Source organism: Giraffa tippelskirchi, chromosome 8 (genome assembly GCF_054371585.1).
Source record: "Giraffa tippelskirchi isolate mGirTip1 chromosome 8, T2T-mGirTip1v1.2.pri, whole genome shotgun sequence".
NCBI lineage: Eukaryota > Metazoa > Chordata > Mammalia > Artiodactyla > Giraffidae > Giraffa > Giraffa tippelskirchi.
In genome coordinates, this window is record NC_137282.1 from 126,041,928 (window position 1) to 126,061,530 (window position 19,603).

Below are 19,603 nucleotides of genomic sequence, written 5' to 3' on the forward strand. Positions count from 1 at the left end.
CTCTATTCCAAAAAACCTCCTCCTGGCTTTGCTAGCTTTTCAAGCTACATCCTCTTATGAATATTTTTTCCCTGACATAATCTTTTAACAGTAAGTCTCCTTCACTGTCCCAGCTTACTTGCTGCCACTTATTCTTCAGAGCCCCTCTTTCTAACCCACCCACTTGGCTGAAATTTGTATAACAAGGTCAAAGATAACCTCACGGTCACCAAATTCAGTGGCCATGAATCTGTTTATCACCCTTAAACTCTGCAGCATTTGACATGGTTGACTACCCTCCCCCCAAAAAAACAAAAACAGCCCGTCACTTGTCCTGACATACTTGTCTATTCTGAGTCTCTCCCATCTCTGGCCGCTGCCTCGTCATCCGCGCTGTTGGCTGTCCTGTGACATGTCAGTCTTGAATGAACTGAATTCCATCTTGCGGCTGTCATGTCAGTGAATGTGCACCCCCCCACACACACACATCTGCGGATTCCTAGCTCCCCAGCTCTTAGAGCCTGGCGCTGAATTTCCAAACTGCCTTTAGAGACCAATTTAAGAGGTCATTGTGTCAGTCCACACAAGGGAAGATGAAGGCCTGGTGGGAAGGAATGATTAAGAGGGAACGATTTATTGCCAGTTGGAAGGTGCTTTACTGTAGCACAGGGGTTCTCAAGCTTGGCTGTGCATTACAATCCCCAGAAGAATTAAAAATAAAAATCCCGATGCCCAAGCTGCTCCCAAACCAGTCAAATGAGAATCTATGCGGATAGGTCCCCAGTGATTCCAGTACAGCCAAGTTGGCACGTCTAGAGCAGGGTGAGAGAGGTGAGTCTCGAGTGACTCCCACTTTCTGGCTTTGATAGGCGATCGTTGGGCATCTGGGTCACAGAGGTAGGGATTACCAGAGGAGGGAAGGGCCAGCTCGGGGCCAGAACATGGCTTCTGTTTGGATCGATTGAGTTTGAGCTGCCTGTGGGACATCCAGGGTGAGGTCCCAAAGGTGCTTGAATTTCCCTGAGACAGGTCTCTTCTGCTGTTAGTTTTCCGGGTCTGCACCGCCACGGGACAGTCTAGTCACATGCCTGTGTCAGGGAGCTTGAAGTGCACATGCCGGGATTCAGCCCGCCTTCCCAGCCTCCCTTCAAGTCCTCTCTCCTGTGTCCCCCTCGCCCTGCCAGCAGGGTCCCCCACCACTCCTCAGTGTGCCGCCTCTGCATCTCTTCTCAGGCTGTATCCCCGAGAGGTGTTCCCTGCCGGGGCTCTCCCCACATCTCGTGGCCTTGCGCCCTCTCACTTACGGGCGATTTGTGGACAAGACTTGTTGAGGGTTGGAACTTCCCCCTCCAGGGTGACGTATAGGGGTCACCACCCAAGAACCCAGATTCCGGGACCGTGTGCATCGCCCCTTGCCCGGTGGCTCTGCGCTGATGGTCTGGTTGCAGACCCACCGTCAGCTGCTGGCCTACTGGGCAGGGCTCATGTCTTTTTCCTTCTCCCAAAGGCAGGAAGGGTGGGATCCACTCCCTTCAAGCCAGGTGCTTAGGAGAGCGATGATTCTTGGGCCTGGTGGGGACAGGATGGGGGTTGGGGGGCCTGATGCACATGAGGATCTCCAGCAGGGGCTGGAGAATTTGACAAAGGCCCTCAGGCCGTTCCCATGTGGCTCCTGCAAGCTCAGGAGGCTCAAAGAGCAGGATGCGGGGAAGGATTCATGGGGGCGCGTTGCCCACCCCATCTGGCTCACAGAGACTGCTCTGAAGCCCACAAACCCGCTGTAAGAGCCAGGTGGGCAAAGGGTGGAGGGGCAGTGACCCGTGATGCCAGGAGTAGAGACTGGCTCACCGCAGGCCTGAGGTGCTCCTGCCCCAGTAGGGGCAGCAGGACGCACCCCTCCCGCCCTCCCGGGTGGGGGCTCCCCTCCCCATCCGTCCCTACTCTGTCACTCTCTCATCCTCCCCAACCTCCGCCTGTCTTCCCCTTCGCCCAGGCTGACGGGAACTGCCCTGTAGAGCTCCGTTTGCGTCCAGACCCAGATGATGCCAGAGCTATGACCGGGCCTGCAGGCGTGGCGCCCAGGGGAAGTCAGCCATGGAGCAGCCCCCGGAGGAAGCCCCTGAGGCCCGGCCAGAGGAGGAGAAAGAGGAAGCGGCAAAGGCAGAAGGAGCCCCAGAGCTCAACGGGGGACCAGAGCACTCACTTCCTTCCAGCAGCTACACAGGTGAGGGGGGCCAGGGACGCAGACGGAGTCAGGACGGGGAGCCAGGCCTGCAGCTGCACAGGTGAGGGGGGCCGGGGACGCAGACGGAGTCGGGACGGGGAGCCGGGCCCGCTGCGGACAGCCTTGTCATGGGGGCAGGGGAGCAGGGTGGTTAAGGGCCGGAGCCGGGCAGCCCAGGGTCTCAGCCCTGCTCTGCTGCTCATCAGCTGCAGCATCTGGGCAAGTTATATCCCTTCTTCCTAGAGAACACAGGTTATAGCAGATGTACACGCAGGCTTTTGTGGGAATTGAACGAGTTAGTGTTTGTAATGCGTGTTGCTGTTGATATCCCACCTCTCACACTACACGGGACCCAGGACAGGCATGCATCAGCAACATGCAGACAGCTCACCAGTACGTGTGATGACAAGGGTTAGACAGACCACCAGTACGTGTGATGACGAGCATTAGACACACCACCGGTAGGTGTGATGCCGAGGGTTAGAGAGACCGCCGGTACATGTGATGACGAGCATTAGACAGCCCACTGGTAGGTGTGATGACGAGCATTAGACAGACCATGGTGCGTGTGATGACCAGGGTTAGACAGACCGCCGGTGCGTGTGATGACCAGGGTTAGACAGAGGACACAGCCCAGTTCATCTAGGGCTAGGTACACGTCATCAGGGCGCTTTGTGATTAGGCAGATGCTAAGCAGTTAGTGTGGAGAAGGCAATGGCACCCCACTCCAGTACTCTTGCCTGGAAAATCCCATGGATGGAGGAGCCTGGTGGGCTGCAGTCCATGGGGTCGCTAAGAGTCAGACATGACTGAGCGACTTCACTTTTACTTTTCCCTTTCATGCACTGGAGAAGGAAATGGCAACCCACTCCAGTATTCTTGCCTGGAGAATCCTAGGGACAGCGGAGCCTGGTGGGCTGCCGTCTGTGGGGTCGCAAAGAGTCGGACACGACTGAAGCGACTTAGCAGCAGCAGCAGCAGCAGCAAGCAGTTAGTGAGAATGACCAGACAGATGTTAGCTTCTCTCGCCTCACGTGTTGGCTCCCCGGTATCTGCTGCCAGCGTCAGTGCAGACGCCTTCCTCGGGCACCTTGCGCCGCTCCATCATCCTCTTCCTGTCATCGTTGTGCTGTTGGGTCCACCACCAGGGTCACGCAGATGCCCCCTCTCCCCCGGGCTTTCTCTGCTGCCGATGCCGCCCCTTCCCTCGCCGCCTCACCCCAGCTCTCTCCCGCCCCCTGCACCAGAGTGCTGACACGTCCAGCAATCCTTGCTCCCTTCCCGCAGAGGGAGCTCTGGGTCAGTGGAGGATGTGCAGCCCCGAGGGGCATCCCAACTTTGCTGCTGGTTTCAGCTGAAGGGGATCCCGACTGCAAGGGGTGGCTGCAGGCAGAGGAACGGGCTGGCCCCCTGGGTCTGCATGGGGAGGAGGGGGCGGACGGGGTCTGGAGTTGAGGCAGGGCGGACGGGGGCTGTTGAGGTCAGACTGGCCCCTGCCTCAGCCTGCAGCGACGAGAGGCTTGAATCCCTGGGTCACACTGCTTTGAACCTGCACAGCAGGAGCCTGGCCATTGCGGAGGTTCCTCCTCCTCGGGGCACAGGGTGGTTGGGCTACTGGAGAGCCATTGTCCAGTCCCTCCGGTCCCACCAGACACCCAGGCATGAGGGAAGTACGCTGCTGTGACTCCAGGCCCCGAGAGAAGGCGTCCCCCCGCCCCCAGGGTCACCTGCTCCCTGTTGGGTGGCCAGTAGCTGGGATGGCTTTGCAGACCGACCTTCCTCAGAAGAGAGGACTGGCTAGCCTGCAGCCATCCGTCCTGTAGTGTCAGCGGCACACACTGTCTGAGCCGGAGACAGGCGCGCAGGGTGAGGAGGCAGAGGGGAGACCCTGGGGGCTAAGAAGGAGCGAGAGATGTCACCAAGGACACCAGGGAGAGAGCAGGGGAAGAGAGGGCCTCGGGGTCGGTGGCCTCACCGCCTGCCTGGCCCACACCGTCCCCGGGCATGGAGGAGTTACCAGCGTGGTGGCCTGTCCTGTGGTTTCCTGTGCACCTTGTGGGACCATATCCCCAAGTGGTAGCCTGTTCACCTGCAGAGCAGCGTGCGGTAGCTGATGCAGAAGCAGGCGAGGCAAGTGACGTGATGGAGTCTTGGGGAGCTGGTGGGTTTTCGGGCACACAGGGAGGTGTCTGAGACAGAGTTTGCCCAGCCGGTCTCACAGTGCTGTGTACGATGTGGTGTTTAGTAGATTCCGTGTATCAGTAAGTGGATGACTTGGCAGTAGAAAGACCTGCTTGTTTGGTAATTGAAACAGGAGGGGGTTGTTTAACCTGATCGCTAAGTGAAAGCCATAGTGTGTAAAATTCTACGAGGCGAGCCCCCCATGAGAAAAGCAGGAGCAGGCAGTTCACGGTAGGACAGACAGACAGATGGCCAGAAAACAGGAAATGTTTTTCAGTCTACTAGACAGCCAAAGAAGGAATCTTCAGATGAGATGTCATTTAGCATCAGATTGGTGGTGAGGACCCGGCTGCCCTTGCAGCCCCCGAGGGTGGGAGGGCAGCTTGGCGGTGCAGGCCAGCACTTAGCGTGTGCTGCTTCGGTCCTACAGCTCCTCTTTGAGGAACATATCCAGTGTAAATACTCGCTCAGGGTGCACAGAGATCTCCACACTCATCCACAGCCACGCCGTTCGTGATAGCAGACAATTGGAAAGCGCCCGTGTGTGGGGAGCTGGTTATGTAAACTGTGGGAGAGCTGTGCAGCGGGCTGCCGTGTGGTCAGTAGGAAGAAGGAGGTGGGTCTGTATACACTGACAGGGAAGTAAGCTCCCAACAGCTTGAGGATCCCACTGTTTAAAGTCCTCACATACCTCAGAAGGTACTGGAAGAGTAGCCAGAGCGCTGGGGGCTGCTTGGAGGAGTAGGATTATGGGGGGGGGTCTGTCACATGCTGCATGCGTGCCCTTGTGTGTTTTTCCCAGCAAGCCTCCAGCATTCTCATAACTTAAAAAGCAAATGAATTGCTTTCTTTAAAAGGGTGAAATAAACTAGCTGTTGTTTTCTTTAAAAAAAAACAACAAAGCAGCCAGCAGGTGAGGGGCCCCGGGAACAGAGCTTCTTGTGTCGGGGATCCCACCACCCAGGGCAGGAGCCCCAGATCTACCACTCTGGACCGCGGGCCTCTGGAGAGGGCCTCACCTCTCCATTCTCAGTCTCTTCACCCTTTAGGGCTGCGTCCTGGAACTTCCCTGGTGACCTCATGGTCAGGATTTCCGGCTTTCACCCTGGTGGCCCGGGTTCAATCCCTGGTCGGGGACGCTGCGTGGTGCGGCCAGAAATCCTGCCCCTCTCAAGGGCCGGCGGGTGGGAGTCATGGTGGCATGTGACCTGCCACAGGTGTGCCAGCACCTGCCGGTTCCCTGTTCCTCCCCGTGAGTCTGTGACTTTGGCCTCTGGAGTCCCCTTACAGACCCAAGAGGATGAGGCACCATCTCAAGCCCTGAGACAGCCAGGAGGCCACATAGTTTGGCTCCCTCTGAACCCCTAGAGGTTCTGCGCTGACGCTGTGCATCTCTGTACCTAGCTCAGCACCCGCCAAGCACCCCCGCTTCCAGGAGGCGGGCAGGACGGGCCTCACATGAGCACTCAGCAGCAAGGACGCTTGCGTGCCCGAGTCCTTGGCCGGCGGGGGCGCTGAGCCAGCCCTCACCCCCCTCTCCTGCCCCCTCCCCTCCGGCGGCAGTGATGAACCTCCCAGTCACACCCAAGGGGGAGGTCAGGGGTCTCCGCACAGGGCTGAGGGAGACAGTGTCCTTCCTCCCGGCCTCGGCCCTTCCTCTCACTCAGCAGTGCCTGACGGGGGTCCGCAGGGGCTGGCCATCCAGGGGAAGGCACAGCTGGGGACCTGCCCTGAGGAGCCCGCAGGCCAGGTGAACAGGACAGCAGGCGTAAGGAGACTGCCGGGTCACCCAGCCCCGGAGTGCCACAGAACTAGCCCTGTCTTCAGAAGCTGTTTGCTTTGGGGGCTCTGCCAGCAAAGTAAATAGACAGGGCTGTTCCCTCTGGGCCACCCTCCCAGCTCTGAGAACAGCATACCTCCAGCGATGGAGACTAGATAGACAGGCAGGCCAAGCGATGACGTGAGTACGGTCAGTAGTGTCTGTTTGCTGAACTTGTAATCAGAGATGGTGCAGCTGATACTTCACTCTCTGCGTGATGGGGCTAGTGCTTATGCTGAGTCCAGACACTCCGGTTATATACTCGGCAGTGACTCGTCTCCTCGCTGATCCTAACCACAAACTATTGATTAGTAGTTATGAACACAAGTACACACACGCATGCACACGTATGTATGGGTGGTCATCTAGTGCAGGGGGTCAGAGCTCAGCCCTGGGGGTTCTGAGGTATAATTTTCAGTCTGCCACAGTGTTAGGGCTCTGTGGAGAAAGAGAACCAAGAGCGAGTGTGTGTGTGTGTGTGTGTGTGTGTGTAGACAGAGAGATGTATTTTAAGGAACTGGATCATGTAATTATGACGATTGGCAACTTGAAGTTCTGCAGGCAGGCCAGCAGGCCGGAGACCTGGGGCAGTGATGATGGCGCTCGAGTCGGAAGCAGCCTGCAGGCAGCATTCCTTCTGCCTGGCGAAGGCCTTGATCTCATTTTCCTAAGGCCCTCAGCTGACCGGCAGGGGCCTCTCACATTGTGGGGAGTCATGACTTAAATATCAGTCGTATCAAAAAATACCTTCACAGTAACTTGTTAGACTGGATTTGACCAAAAAACTGGGTTTCATGGGTACCTGGCCTGGCCAAGCTGACGCAGAATTAGCCGCTGTCAGCATGTCACCTAGCCTTCTGAGCCTGTTTCCTCATCTATGAAAGAGCCGTAAGTGACCCGCTTGAAGGGTTGTTGTGTGGGTCACGTGAGGCTGATGTGTGAAGCGTCCAGTGGGGGTCCTGACACACTGGGCGTGCACTAACAGGGCGTTACTGCTTCAAACACATGGCCCTTGCAGGGGTTCTCGGATTGAGGGACCAACTCCAGTCCTACCATGTACTGAACAGGTGACCGTGGACAAAACCCATAAGCTCCTGGGCCTCGGTCCCCTCATCTTTAAATGGTGGCAGTTACTGACTCCCAGGGTGGTTTGAAATGATGTACATGCTCAGTTGGTCAGTCCTGTCCGACACTTTTGTGACCCCGTGGACTGTGGTTCGCGAGGCTCCTCTCTCTGTGGGATTCTCCCACTGGGAGATCATGGGTAGGCAAGGAGCCTTCAGAAGCGGGTCCCTTGAGTGGGGAGCTTTCTGCCATTAGCACCTTTGGGTAGAATATGGTGACGATTGGAGAATAAACGTTTAAGCCGGGTAGTGAACAGGGAAGAAACAGAACCTGTATCTTTGGAACGCCCACCGTGAAGTGACAGGAGTACCCAGCACACCAGCTCCCCGCAGCAAGGCCTGCCCCTGCGGGATGCACGCACTGCTCGCATCCCTGCCCTCAGCTCCACTGCCTCTTTCTGCCTGTGCATCAGTTAATAGGCGGGGGGCTGGCGCTCACCCCGTCACCTCCTGCCCCAGGCCTCCCTCCCTCCCCGTGGTCGTCCACCGCCTGGCGGGGAGCAGACGTACCTGGGGCGCCAGTGCTGCCCTGGGCCTGTTTCCCCCCTGGTCCAGTTTGCAGCTCTCCCTGCCTGCTCCCCGCCACCCCCGGGACACTCACCCAGGGCCTCTCCCTGCCGTCCGGAGATCTGCCTGCATGGGTGGTACATGGGGCTGGCACCTTGGCTTCTTTCAGGCTGAGCAGGGCATGTGGAGCAGGGGCGCCCAGTCTCGTTGGGAGCTCTCCCGGCCTCATAAGCAGAGGGCTCTCCACCCCTGTCTTGGTTTCTGTGAAGCCGTGGAGAAGAGGAACCAGCAGCCAGAGGAAGGAGAAGGCCCAGCCTCTGCCAAGTGGGCACAGGCTTGGGAACTGCAGAAACTTAAGTCCCATCCTCACCGAAGCGGATTTACACAGCACTGCCAAGGTCCAGGAGCTTTCTCTGTTAACGCCTATGTGCCTCACCATGACTCTAGACAGACGCTGCTGTCAACTCCATTTGCAGAAGAGACAGGCCCAGGCACAGAGCTTAGGTCTGAGCCTTGGACCCCGACTTGAACTGCCCACAGGGCTCTTGAGTCCATTCTCACCCCCCACACCAGGCCTGCTGTTTCTGAGAACCTGGAACCAACTTGGGGGTCATCTGAAGCCCTGACCTTTGAGCCCAGAGAGGGGAGCAGTCACATTCCCTGACACCCTCGCCCAGCAGCAGCTCCTCCGCAGGCCTGCACCTCGCTGCCTGCCCCACCTCCGGCCAGCCTTGTCACTTGCTACCTTGGGTCCTGGTTTCCTTACCTCAGCTGGTTGAGGGCAGGGTCCGACTCCCACTCTGCGCTTAGCAGGTGCTCAGCAAATGAGTGAAAAGAGAGGGTGGCATTGCCACAAGCAGTGCCAGCAGCAACCAAGTGACCAGACGCCTGCCAGCCCTCCATGGCCACAACTGGGACAAGGAGGCACCCTCTTCGTGGGGAGGTGGGAACAGCCTGGGGTGATAGGTCACTTTGAACCCAGGTTCGGTGGAGGAGGTGGCCTTCGAGATCCAAAGAGAATGTGAGTAGAGACATGCGGAGGCTAGCAGGGGAGGGAGACGTGCAAACCACAAAAGCAACACCGCTTACGAGAAGTGCCAGAAAGCAAACACGCATACAGTCCACACAGATCGGGGAGGAAGTGCCGGAAGCCCTCCCTGCCAGCGTCTGCGCAGATCTCCACAGAGCCTCCTCCTGTTATCTCGTTTTCTCCCAGCAGCGGGTGACGTGCATTCCATGCCCTCCAGGAGCGGCAGGTCCTACCCGGCCCCTCCAGCCAGAGGGCACCGAGCCCTGGGCGGCTGGAGGACCCTCAGTCCAAAGTCGCTGGCCACCTGCCCTACGTCCAGGAGCAGCGCCCCTGTAGACAGAGGCCCTGCCCTGTGGCCCTTACGTCCTGACGGGGTCGCCCAACTCTGAGTACACTCAAGGGTTCCTGAGACGGGAAGGGCTCCCTCCCCCAGGCCACCCGCTCCCTGCAGTGAGTGCCCCTGTCCTCAGGCCTGCCCGGCTGTTTCAGGAAGCAGGGGCCGTGTCACCCCTACCCTCGCAGCCGGGAGGCGAGCAGCTGCTGCAGGTTGCCATTTCCTTCTCCCTGGTCTCTTCCCAACCCAGGGATTGAACCTGTGTCTCCTGTGTCTCCTGCACTGGCAGGCGGATTTCTTTACCACTGACCCACCTGGGAAGCCCTCTATTTATTTGTCTATTTGGCTGCATCAGGTCTGGTTTTGTGTGCGGGGTCTTCGTTGCTGCACTCGGGTTTTCTCTCTAATTGTGGCTCTCGGGCTCAGTAGTTGCAGCACCCAGGTTTAGTTGCCGCGCGGCATGTGGGATCTTAGTTCCCTGACCTGGGATTGAACTCATATCCTCTGCACTGGAAGGCAGATTCTTAACCACTGGACCACCAGGGAAGTCCCAGGAGTCAAGATCTTCTGCAGAGTGACTGTACTGTAGAGAGGGCAGAAGGCAGCCTGGAACACGTTACGTCTGGGCTGACCACCACCGCTGGGGTCTCCGCGTGGCACCGTCTGCTCCAAGCGCCTCTGCTCTGGGGATTTGGCCCCTGCCCCTGAGGAGGGTGCACATCAGGGAAGAAGGCAGAGGACGGCAGGTTGTCAGGCTAGCCTGGCAGAGGAGACGGGCAACCCGTGGCATCACGAAGCAGCATTGTGCTGGGGCTCAGTCAGGCTCCCTTCCCTGGGAAGGGCTCGTTTCTGAGCGTCCGAGGAGGCATTCAGGAGAGACCCCCCAGCCCTTCTTAGTGAGTGAGTCAGCCGACAGCACTAATACCCTGAAGTCCCCCGTGGCCAACTGCTTTCCTCACTGACACTCCCAATACGGGGCTCAGACATCTGTGCCTTTATTAGTAATAGGAAAACACTCAAGGAAGTTCAGTCTGCTGCCCGGTCAGCATGACTGAGACTTCTGCTTTTTCTGCTCAGTCAAGCAAGAAATTTCGTGGGCATGGACTTGAGCTTCTTGAGAGACTCTTCACAGCATCTCTGGAGTCCATGCAGGAATCAGACCTCTGGGGTGGGGGTGCTTCTGAAGCCCCTGCAAACCATGCCGCACAGTCTCCCATGGGCCTACCCAGTGGAGCCTTGTAAACTAGGAAGCCACTTCCTAAGGACAGTGGAAGAGACTCTGTCTGCTTTTTCCCTCTTGCTGCCATCCTCCCAAAACACAGCCATCCCCCATGCCCTCTCTTCACCAGTGGTGAGTCCGCCCAGGCAGGCTCTGACTCGGCCAGATAGTGAGCAGAATTTCTGGAACACCTGCAGGGTGTCAGGTCTGGGGGAAAGGCTTTGGACACATTCACCCTCCTCCCAGAGAAGCTGTCATTAACCCCACATTCTAGGTGAAGAGGCTGATCTTTGAAAAGGTTGACTCCCAGAGGTCACGTAGCCCTTAAGTGGCTGAGCCAAGACTGTGTGATTCATAGGTGTCTTCTCACCACCTATGCTCCCCTGAGGGCTCTGGTCACCTCCCCAGGCCCCTTAGGCCTGGCAGGACATGAAGCCACCCTGTGTGTTTATCTGCAGACCTCACCCCGTGTTGTGTCTGCAGACCTCGCCCTGTGTTGTGTGTCTGCAGACCTCTCCTTGTGTTGTGTCTGCAGACCTCGCCCTGTGTTGTGTGTCCACAGACTTCACCCCATGTTGTGTGTCCACGGACCTCTCCTTGTGTTGTGTCTACAGACTTCACCCCGTGTTGTGTGTCTGCAGACCTCACCCCATGTTGTATGTCCGCAGACCTCTCCCAGAGCTGCTCTCCACTCTCACTGCTGGACCAACTGCAGATGGGCTGTGACGGGGCCTCGTGTGGCAGCCTCAACATGGAGTGTCGGGTGTGCGGGGACAAGGCATCAGGCTTCCACTACGGTGTTCACGCGTGTGAGGGATGCAAGGTACGGGCTGTGGGTGGGCTGTGCTCACACGGTGACCTGACCTGACAGAGCTTTCCCGCTGCCAGGCGAGGCCCTGACCAGACCCGGTGCGGAATTCCTGCCTGGGCAGCAGCCAGGCCTTTGGTCCGGTTCCAGGAGGAATTCTGGGTCCTGCAGCGGAGGAGGGGTTCCCTTACCCGGCCTGGCCCGCTGGGCACCGGTGGTGCTGACCCGGCCTCTCACCTGGGCTGCTGGCAGCCCCTGGGGACCTGACAGGAGAGGACGTGCAGGACAGAGTGCGGGTCTTGGGCTTGCGTCACCTCCCTGAGGTCAGGGCCTCCTGCGCCTCAAGGCCCCAGGAGGGGCTCTTTTATAAAAAAGGAAACATTTTGATTCTTTTTCCAGGGGTGCTTTTGGGTTCTTCCTCCTAACTGCACACCCATCAAAATTTCACAGATGATTTTACTAAACAACTGCCTAGAAAAATGCAGAACCAGATGCATTTACAAGTAAATTAAGTTAGCCATAGTACGTTTGGTGTCCAGATGCATTTACAAGTAAGTTAAGTTAGCCATAGTACGTTTGGTGTCGTCAAACTAACAAAGCAGCACTTAAATATGGTATTTTATTTGAGTAATTTCAAAAGTTTTAGAATTGTTTTACTTTCCTTCTGCCTCTCCTCTCCAATGATATTTCCCTCGTTACTTCCAAAATTCAGGAATTGTTTCGCCTTAATGCATAATCAAGCCCCTGAGTGCAACCCAGTGGGCCGGGCAGGAGCCTCACCCTTTCTCCCTTCCTTGTGGCTTTTCTCTTCCTCACTGTCGGCACTCCCTCAGGGCTTCTTCCGTCGGACGATCCGCATGAAGCTGGAATACGAGAAATGTGAGCGGATCTGCAAAATCCAGAAGAAGAGCCGCAACAAATGCCAGTACTGCCGCTTCCAGAAATGCCTGGCGCTGGGCATGTCACACAATGGTGAGCTGACCTGAAACCAGGCTTCCGGGAGCCCAGAAACAAAAGGGGGTGCCCTCAGAGCAGGGCCCAGCGTGCAGGTCAGCTGTTGACCTTGCCCATCTGGACCCTGAGTCTCAGAGCCAGCCCAGGCTGCCGGGGACCTGGGAACTGACCCCAACTCCAGTAGTGTTGGAACCACCACTCTCCTGGAGCCTGTCCTGGAAGACCCAATGGTGTGAAAAGTCACTGCCAAGGCCCAGGATCCCCTCAGGCCGTGGTTGCTGAGGGCAGGCAGGAGCCAGTAGGTGACCACGTGTGTTAGGGCCTGTATGTGCTAGACTCTGTGAACAAGACAGACAGCAGACCAGCCCCGCTCCCCGAGCTTGTATTCTGGAGGGGTGCCCCAGCCTTCCAGCTTGCTGGCTCTCGAGCTTCTGAGGGCCCTGTGCTCAGAACGCACATCTCCGTCTCTGGCCCGTGTGCCCTAGAGGTGCTGGGCCCTGCCCGGGCCCCTCCATGACGGTCCCCCTCCCTGCGCAGCCATCCGCTTCGGCCGGATGCCAGAGGCTGAAAAGAGGAAGCTGGTGGCGGGGCTGACAGCCAGCGAGGGGAGTCAGCACAACCCCCAGGTGGCCGACCTGAGGGCCTTCTCCAAGCACATCTACAGCGCCTACCTGAAGAACTTCAACATGACCAAAAAGAAGGCCCGCGGCATCCTCACCGGCAAGGCGAGCCACACGGCGGTGAGTGTCACGGCTCAGCCGGCAGCACCCCGGGCCCTGGGCCCTGCTGCCGCCCGCCTGATGCGAGGAGAACCAGGCCTCCTCTCCCTCCCTCCATGGTACAGGCAGAGGGTGTGGGAGCACACACGGGCGGGGGTCCCCCGAGGCCGAGCCTCTAACGGGGCCTGGTTTGCAGCCCTTTGTGATCCACGACATCGAGACACTGTGGCAGGCGGAGAAGGGCCTGGTCTGGAAGCAGCTGGTGAACAGCCTGCCCCCCTACAAGGAGATCAGCGTGCACGTCTTCTACCGCTGCCAGTGCACCACGGTGGAGACCGTGCGTGAGCTCACCGAGTTCGCCAAGAGCATCCCCAGCTTCGGCGACCTCTTCCTCAACGACCAGGTGACCCTGCTCAAGTACGGTGTGCACGAGGCCATCTTCGCCATGCTGGCCTCCATCGTCAACAAGGACGGGCTGCTCGTGGCCAACGGCACCGGCTTTGTCACACGGGAATTCCTGCGCAGCCTCCGAAAGCCCTTCAGTGACATCATTGAGCCCAAGTTCGAATTTGCCGTCAAGTTCAACGCCTTGGAGCTTGATGACAGTGACCTGGCTCTCTTCATCGCGGCCATCATTCTGTGCGGAGGTAAGGGGGGCAGGGAAGGGGTGGTGGGCTGGCCCCCGCAGACCCAGCCTCCTGAGGGCTGGCCTCTCGCTGCAGGGGCCGAGCCTGAGCTCTGACAGCGTGAGGAAGGGGCCTCGTGACGATGGTAGTGGGACACGCACAGCACTAACTTGCATTCGCAGGACTGGCTTGATCTAGTATATGCAGATGAGATAGAAGAGAAAGGAAATGCATCAACATGTGAGGGGGGTTATTTCTGGTGGCAGAGAAAGTTTCCCTTACCTGCATTTTTCAAATTCCAGCACACCAAATATAATCAGACTCATGCTGGCAGTGGCATAGAGCTTGCTTCATGCCAGGCGCTATTTCAGTTTCTTTTTCTTTATTTATTTTTGGCCGCACTGGGTCTTCTTTGCTTTGCACAGGCTTTCTCTAGTTGGGTCAACCAGGGCTCTTTCTCCTTCTCATCATGGTGGCTGCGTTTGTTGCAGAGCACAGGCTCTAGGCATGTGGGCTCAGCAGTTGCAGCTCTATAGAGTGAGGGCCCAGCAGTTGTGGCACAGAGGCTGAGTTGCTGCACGGCATGTGGAATGTTCTGGACCAGGGATCAGACCCGTGTCCCCTGCATTGATGGGCAGATTCCTATCCCCTGTGCCATCAGGGAACTCACCAGGTTTCCCTAGATTATAACTCTTCAATCCTCATAACAACTCTATGCCAGAGGCACTTCTGTTATTCCTCCTTTACAGATGAGGAAACTGAGGTCCACAGAGGCCGAGTGACCTGCCTGTAGCCTTGTTGCTAGTCTACGGTAGAGAAGGGGTTTGGATCCAGGCGGGAGGCCCACTGTCCCCAAGGCCAAGTTGCCCGCACCAGTGTGGGGGTAGGGGGCTGCCCTGCCCTCCGAGACTCCAGGTGTGCCTCCTGCCTCCCATGCCCCTGCCCTGTGTCCCCACAGACCGGCCAGGCCTCATGAACGTGTCTCAGGTGGAGGCCATCCAGGACACCATCCTGCGCGCCCTCGAGTTCCACCTGCAGGCCAACCACCCCGACGCCCAGTACCTCTTCCCCAAACTGCTGCAGAAGATGGCCGACCTGCGGCAGCTGGTCACCGAGCACGCCCAGATGATGCAGCGGATCAAGAAGACCGAGACCGAGACCTCGCTGCACCCCCTGCTCCAGGAGATCTACAAGGACATGTACTAAAGGTGGCGATCAGAGCCGGCACCCCCCGCGGGGCTTCTCCCATGACCAGCCCCTGAGCACGGGCACCCAAGCAGCAGGATCACTCTCACTTGGCAGGACTCACGGCTTCTGGCTCCCCGTACCCCAGCCTCCCTTCCCTTCTCCCCAGTGCCTCCATCTTCTCTCGTTTCTTTGCTCCTTCTCTTCCTTCCTCACTGTAGGTCTCATGCTTCCTGCCTCTCTCCCCCTCCCCCTTTCTCTCTCCCTAGCCCCATGTCTGTCCCTCTTTGTCTTCCTCTGAGACAGTTTGTGTCACTTCACCAGCAGCTAGAACAGGGCCCAGCGGGAGGGGTGTGGCCTGCCCTCTGTCCCACAGTCACCTTCTCCCATCTTCACAGCCAAGGACCCCAAAGAAACACTAAGCGCTCTAGGCCTGGCTTCCTGGGGAAGCCAAGCAGCTGTGAGTTGACTGCGGAGCAACCCCTCATCCCTGGGTCCCTGGCGGGGGCCGCCTCCCCCAGATGGTCACTGCCCTGCTGAGGCCACGGCTGCCCCCTGATACCCGCCGTCCTCCTGGTCTTCTTTTCACTGATCTTCCAGGCCAGCGTCACTGATGGCCCCCTGTGCTGGCCGCTGGGGTACACCCCTCCAGCCTGGATAGAGGTGGGGTTCCCTCCGGGTGGGGGTCCCCACACCTCCACTGAAGAGAAGTGAGCCTCACAGGAGGCGGAGGTTGATGGGGTGGGTCCCCCACCAGCACCCCAGCTCTCCCCCCTGCAGCCACCGAGTCCTGCCACCGTGTCAGCTCCGCATCTCCCCCTGCCCCCTGCCAGGGCCTGGCTGCACACCCTCCTGGGCCCACAGGAGGCGGCCCTGCTCCAGCCCAGCTGCAGCCCCTGCCCACACACTCCCCCCCAGCACACACCCCAAGAGCACTGAACTCACTTTACCTGGGGGCTCCTCACCCCCCTCCCTCCCCTCCTGGAGGCAAGTGAGGGCCCAGAGGGGCCAGGGGTGGCCGCAGAGCTTCGCCCCCATTCCCTGGGCTGGGCCGGATCTCTGGGTGGGCAGGGAGGGGGGTGGTCCTGTGAACCCAGCCCAGCACCTGCTCACAGATCCTGCACATCTGTGACCCCCATTTGTCCCAACAGCTCTACTGTGCTCCTCTTTCCTTGTATTTGGTCCAGCCAGCTGCCTGGAACTCTCCCTGCACCGCCTTGGGTGACCAGGACCTTGCCCGGCCCAGCCCCACTCCTTGCCCCATCCTTCCCCCTCAGTGACGAGCACTTGCCACCTCCACCTCGGGATGGAGCCCAGCTTGGAGGCTGGCTGAATGGAGAGCAGAGCCCCCCCAGGCTGCCTTTCCAGACGGAAGTGGACCTGGAAGGGTGAGGGGCTGGCTGGGGTCTCTGAGAAAGGTGGCAGGAGACGTGGGGTGAGAGCCCAGGCTTCCTGGGTTCTGTCTGGTCTTCCCCAGGGGCCCTTCCACACCCCCGATCACTCTCTATGGCAAAATTCTCCCTTCCGGCCCCTGTTCTCCCCTCCCTGCCCTCTCTCCCCCACCACGCACACCATCCTCATCCCCCACCTCCTCTGATACTGAGGACCGCAGCTCTTCTCAGTGTCTGAACAGTCTCCAAAATTGAAATGTATATTTTTGCTAGGAGCTCCAGCTTCCTGTGTTTTTAATATAAATAGTGTATACAGACTGATGGAACTTTAAATAAATGGAAATTAAATATTTAAGAATTGATTTAGACTAACTTAGTTCTTTATAGTCTTTTTCCTGAGGGGCTGAGGGGACTCCCCACCTCTTCCACAGCCCATGCACGGAGGGGGAGACACTGGCAAATGAGCCTGAGGTTCTGCTAGAGGTGGTCAATTCTGGCTGGTGGGGCTGCCCATCATTCCCCCCACCTCTGGGCTCTGCTCACCACCCATCGACCAGCAGGGCTTGTGGAGGACTGAGGAGGTGCCATCCCACCCAGAGGAAGCATTTGGGGTGGGAATGGAAGAAGGGAGTGTGGAGGCACAGCACAAACCAGACTCGGGGCCGCGGGGGTCTGGGAGGGGCTCAGGAGGGCCCGGGAGGAGACAGTCCTTCTGGGCCTCGAGTGGGATGGGGACTCACAAAGCCAAAGCCTGGCGTTCACTGCCAGACACTTCTCTCCTTAGCTGACACCCCGGTTTTCTCCTTTACTTCCAGTGGCGCCACCTTCACAGAGGTTCAGGACAAATGAGTCCAAAGTTTAGACTAAAAAAGAAGAAAGCAACCATGAGAGAATTAGAAGATACTGTCTTTGCAATAACTCTATAAAACTTCTGAAACTTGTAAAGGTTTATTTTTTAAATAAAGGAAGAAATGGGGTCCCAGGCTGGTAATAGCCCTGGGGAACCTGGAAGAAGCAGACACAAAACCTTTCTGAAGGACAAACACAGGCAGTACAGAACTTCCACAAAATGATAAACGGGAAGAAGCAACCTGCATGAAAATGAACAGAACAATCAGTGAAATTAGAGCCCCAGGACATCAAGAAATACAGCTGTTGGTTGCAGTATGGGAAACGGGTTTTTTTTTTGTTTTTTGTTTGTTTGATTTTGCCTGTGGTGGGTCTTAGTTGTGGCTTGTGGGATCTAGTTCCCTGACCAGGGATTTAACCTGTGTTCCCTGCATTGGGAGAGCCGAGTCTTACCCACTGGACCACCAGGGAAGCCCCCAAATAAGTTTTATATTATTTAAAAATGTATAAATATATGAAAATCATACACAAGATACAGTTTGCCTTTTAAGGGAAAAAAATGATAAACATTTTTAAAGAAATACTTGGAACTTCCAGAGAAAGAAACTCAATGAGTTAAAAATATCAGACACAGCCAAAGAGATCACTTTTTGCACCTCAAAAAAAGATCTATAGAAATAGTTAAAAAAGAAAAATTGCACAGGAAAACCAAAAATGTGGAAAGGAAGAATAACAACACAAACTCTCATATACTGCAGAAGGGAGTAGAAGTTGATACCATCAACTTGAAAAACAATTTGGGAAAATGTCATACAGTGAACATACACCCATTGAAGCTGTGAGGCATCACCCAGGCTCCAGCCCTGAGAACCCAGGCGCTGAGGCCCGTGACTGCCTGGCTCGTAGCCGAGTTCCTCTCAGGAAATGGCCTGTAGTGAAGGGAGCCTCCTTGCCCAGAATAAGAACGTCTCCTCAGGAGCAGCCTGTAGCCCACGTGTGGGGACAGTGCAAGCCCCACCACCCCAATTTGAGACAATGCGAAGGATCATCCCAGTTCCCGAGGGGAAGCTTCTGTCGTTGACTACATCACAGTTAACTTCCCTCTCTACCCAATCCTGCCTTCTTCAGCTTCTTACAGGTGTCGCTCTCTCAAACTCACTCCCCAGTGAGTGTCCTGTTAGTAAAACTCCAAATCTACCCTGGGGAAACCAGCCTGACACACCACCACCAAATTACACCAAGACTCACACGTGTGTTCATTAAACCAAGAGCAAAAACTTAGAAGCAACAAAAGCGTCCATCAATAGGAAAATGGATAAATCTGGTAAATTTATACAATGTTAAAAAAAAAAAAAAAACTAGAGTAAGGAGGGAAAAAACTAGAAAAAACACATGGAGAAAATTGTATATAATCTTGAGGTGAATAGACGTTTCAGATATTTTTTGAAACACACGAAACTTATTGTACACCTGAAAATGTCTTAAGTTCCAGGGGGTATACACAAAACTTAGAATCTATAAAATAAAAAGATAAGATCTAACTATATACACATTTAAAAATTTTCTTCTATTGAGGAGGAACATAAAGGAAACATTAAAATCAACCATATTTTAAAATGTGTGATGTACAATGCAGTAAGATTAGATGTCAACTAGAGGGAAAAAACTATTAAAAATACAAACATGGAGGCTAAACAACTCGCTTCTGAATAACCAACAAATCACAGAAGAAATCAAAAAAGAAATCAAAATATGCATAGAAACGAATGAAAATGAAAACAACAACCCAAAACCTGTGGGATTTAGTAAAAGTAGTGCTAAGGGGAAGGTTCATAGCAATACAAGCTTACCTCAATAAACAAGAAAAAAATCAAATAAATAACCTAACTCTACACCTAAACCAATGAGAAAAAGAAGAAATGAAGAACCCCAAGGTTAGTAGAAGGAAAGAAATCATAAAAATTAGGGCAGAAATAAATGAAAAACAAACAAAGGAGACCATAGCAAAAATCAACAAAGCTAAAAGCTGGTTCTTTGAGAAAATAAATAAAATAGACAAACCATTAGCCAGACTCATCAAGAAAAAAAGGGAGACAAATCAAATCAACAGAATTAGAAATGAAAATGGAGAAATCAAAACAACACAAAAATACAAAGGATCATAAGAGACTACTATCAGCAGCTATATGCCAATAAAATGGACAACTTGGAAGAAGTGGACAAATTTTTAGAAAAGTATAACTTTCCAAAACTGAACCAGGAAGAAATAGAAAATCTTAACAGACCTATCACAAGCACGGAAGTCGAAACTGTAATCAGAAATCTTCCAGCAAACAAAAGCCCAGGACCAGACGGCTTCACAGCTAAATTCTACCAAAAATTTAGAGAAGAGCTAACACGTATCCTACTCAAACTCTTCCAGAAAATTGCAGAGGAAGGTAAACTTCCAAACTCATTCTATGAGGCCACCATCACCCTAATACCAAAACCAGGCAAAGATGCCACAAAAAAAGAAAACTACAGGCCAATATCACTGATGAACATAGATGCAAAAGTCCTTAACAAAATTCTAGCAAACAGAATCCAACAACATAGTAAAAAGATCATACATCATGACCAAGTGGGCTTTATCCCAGGGATGCAAGGATTCTTCA

The 19,603-nt window shown here is 55.5% G+C and overlaps 1 protein-coding gene across 2 annotated transcripts in view; it reads left to right on the forward strand.

Moving 5' to 3' along the window:
- The window catches only part of PPARD (peroxisome proliferator activated receptor delta), an 84,139-nt gene extending 67,161 nt beyond the window's left edge, over positions 1 to 16,978 (forward strand). The window contains exons 3-9 of one of the 2 annotated variants that reach the window (XM_081520141.1): positions 1,973 to 2,203; positions 11,086 to 11,240; positions 12,059 to 12,197; positions 12,717 to 12,919; positions 13,095 to 13,545; positions 14,483 to 14,732; positions 16,916 to 16,978. In XM_081520141.1, the coding sequence (XP_081376267.1) occupies positions 2,074 to 2,203; positions 11,086 to 11,240; positions 12,059 to 12,197; positions 12,717 to 12,919; positions 13,095 to 13,545; positions 14,483 to 14,730 (1,326 nt within the window). In that variant the 5' untranslated portion in view covers positions 1,973 to 2,073 and the 3' untranslated portion in view covers positions 14,731 to 14,732; positions 16,916 to 16,978. Of the gene's footprint in view, positions 1 to 1,972; positions 2,204 to 11,085; positions 11,241 to 12,058; positions 12,198 to 12,716; positions 12,920 to 13,094; positions 13,546 to 14,482; positions 14,733 to 15,860; positions 16,456 to 16,915 lie in introns of those variants that run through there. The other variant, XM_081520140.1, reaches the window with a different exon arrangement.
- The last annotated feature ends 2,625 nt before the right edge of the window (positions 16,979 to 19,603 follow it).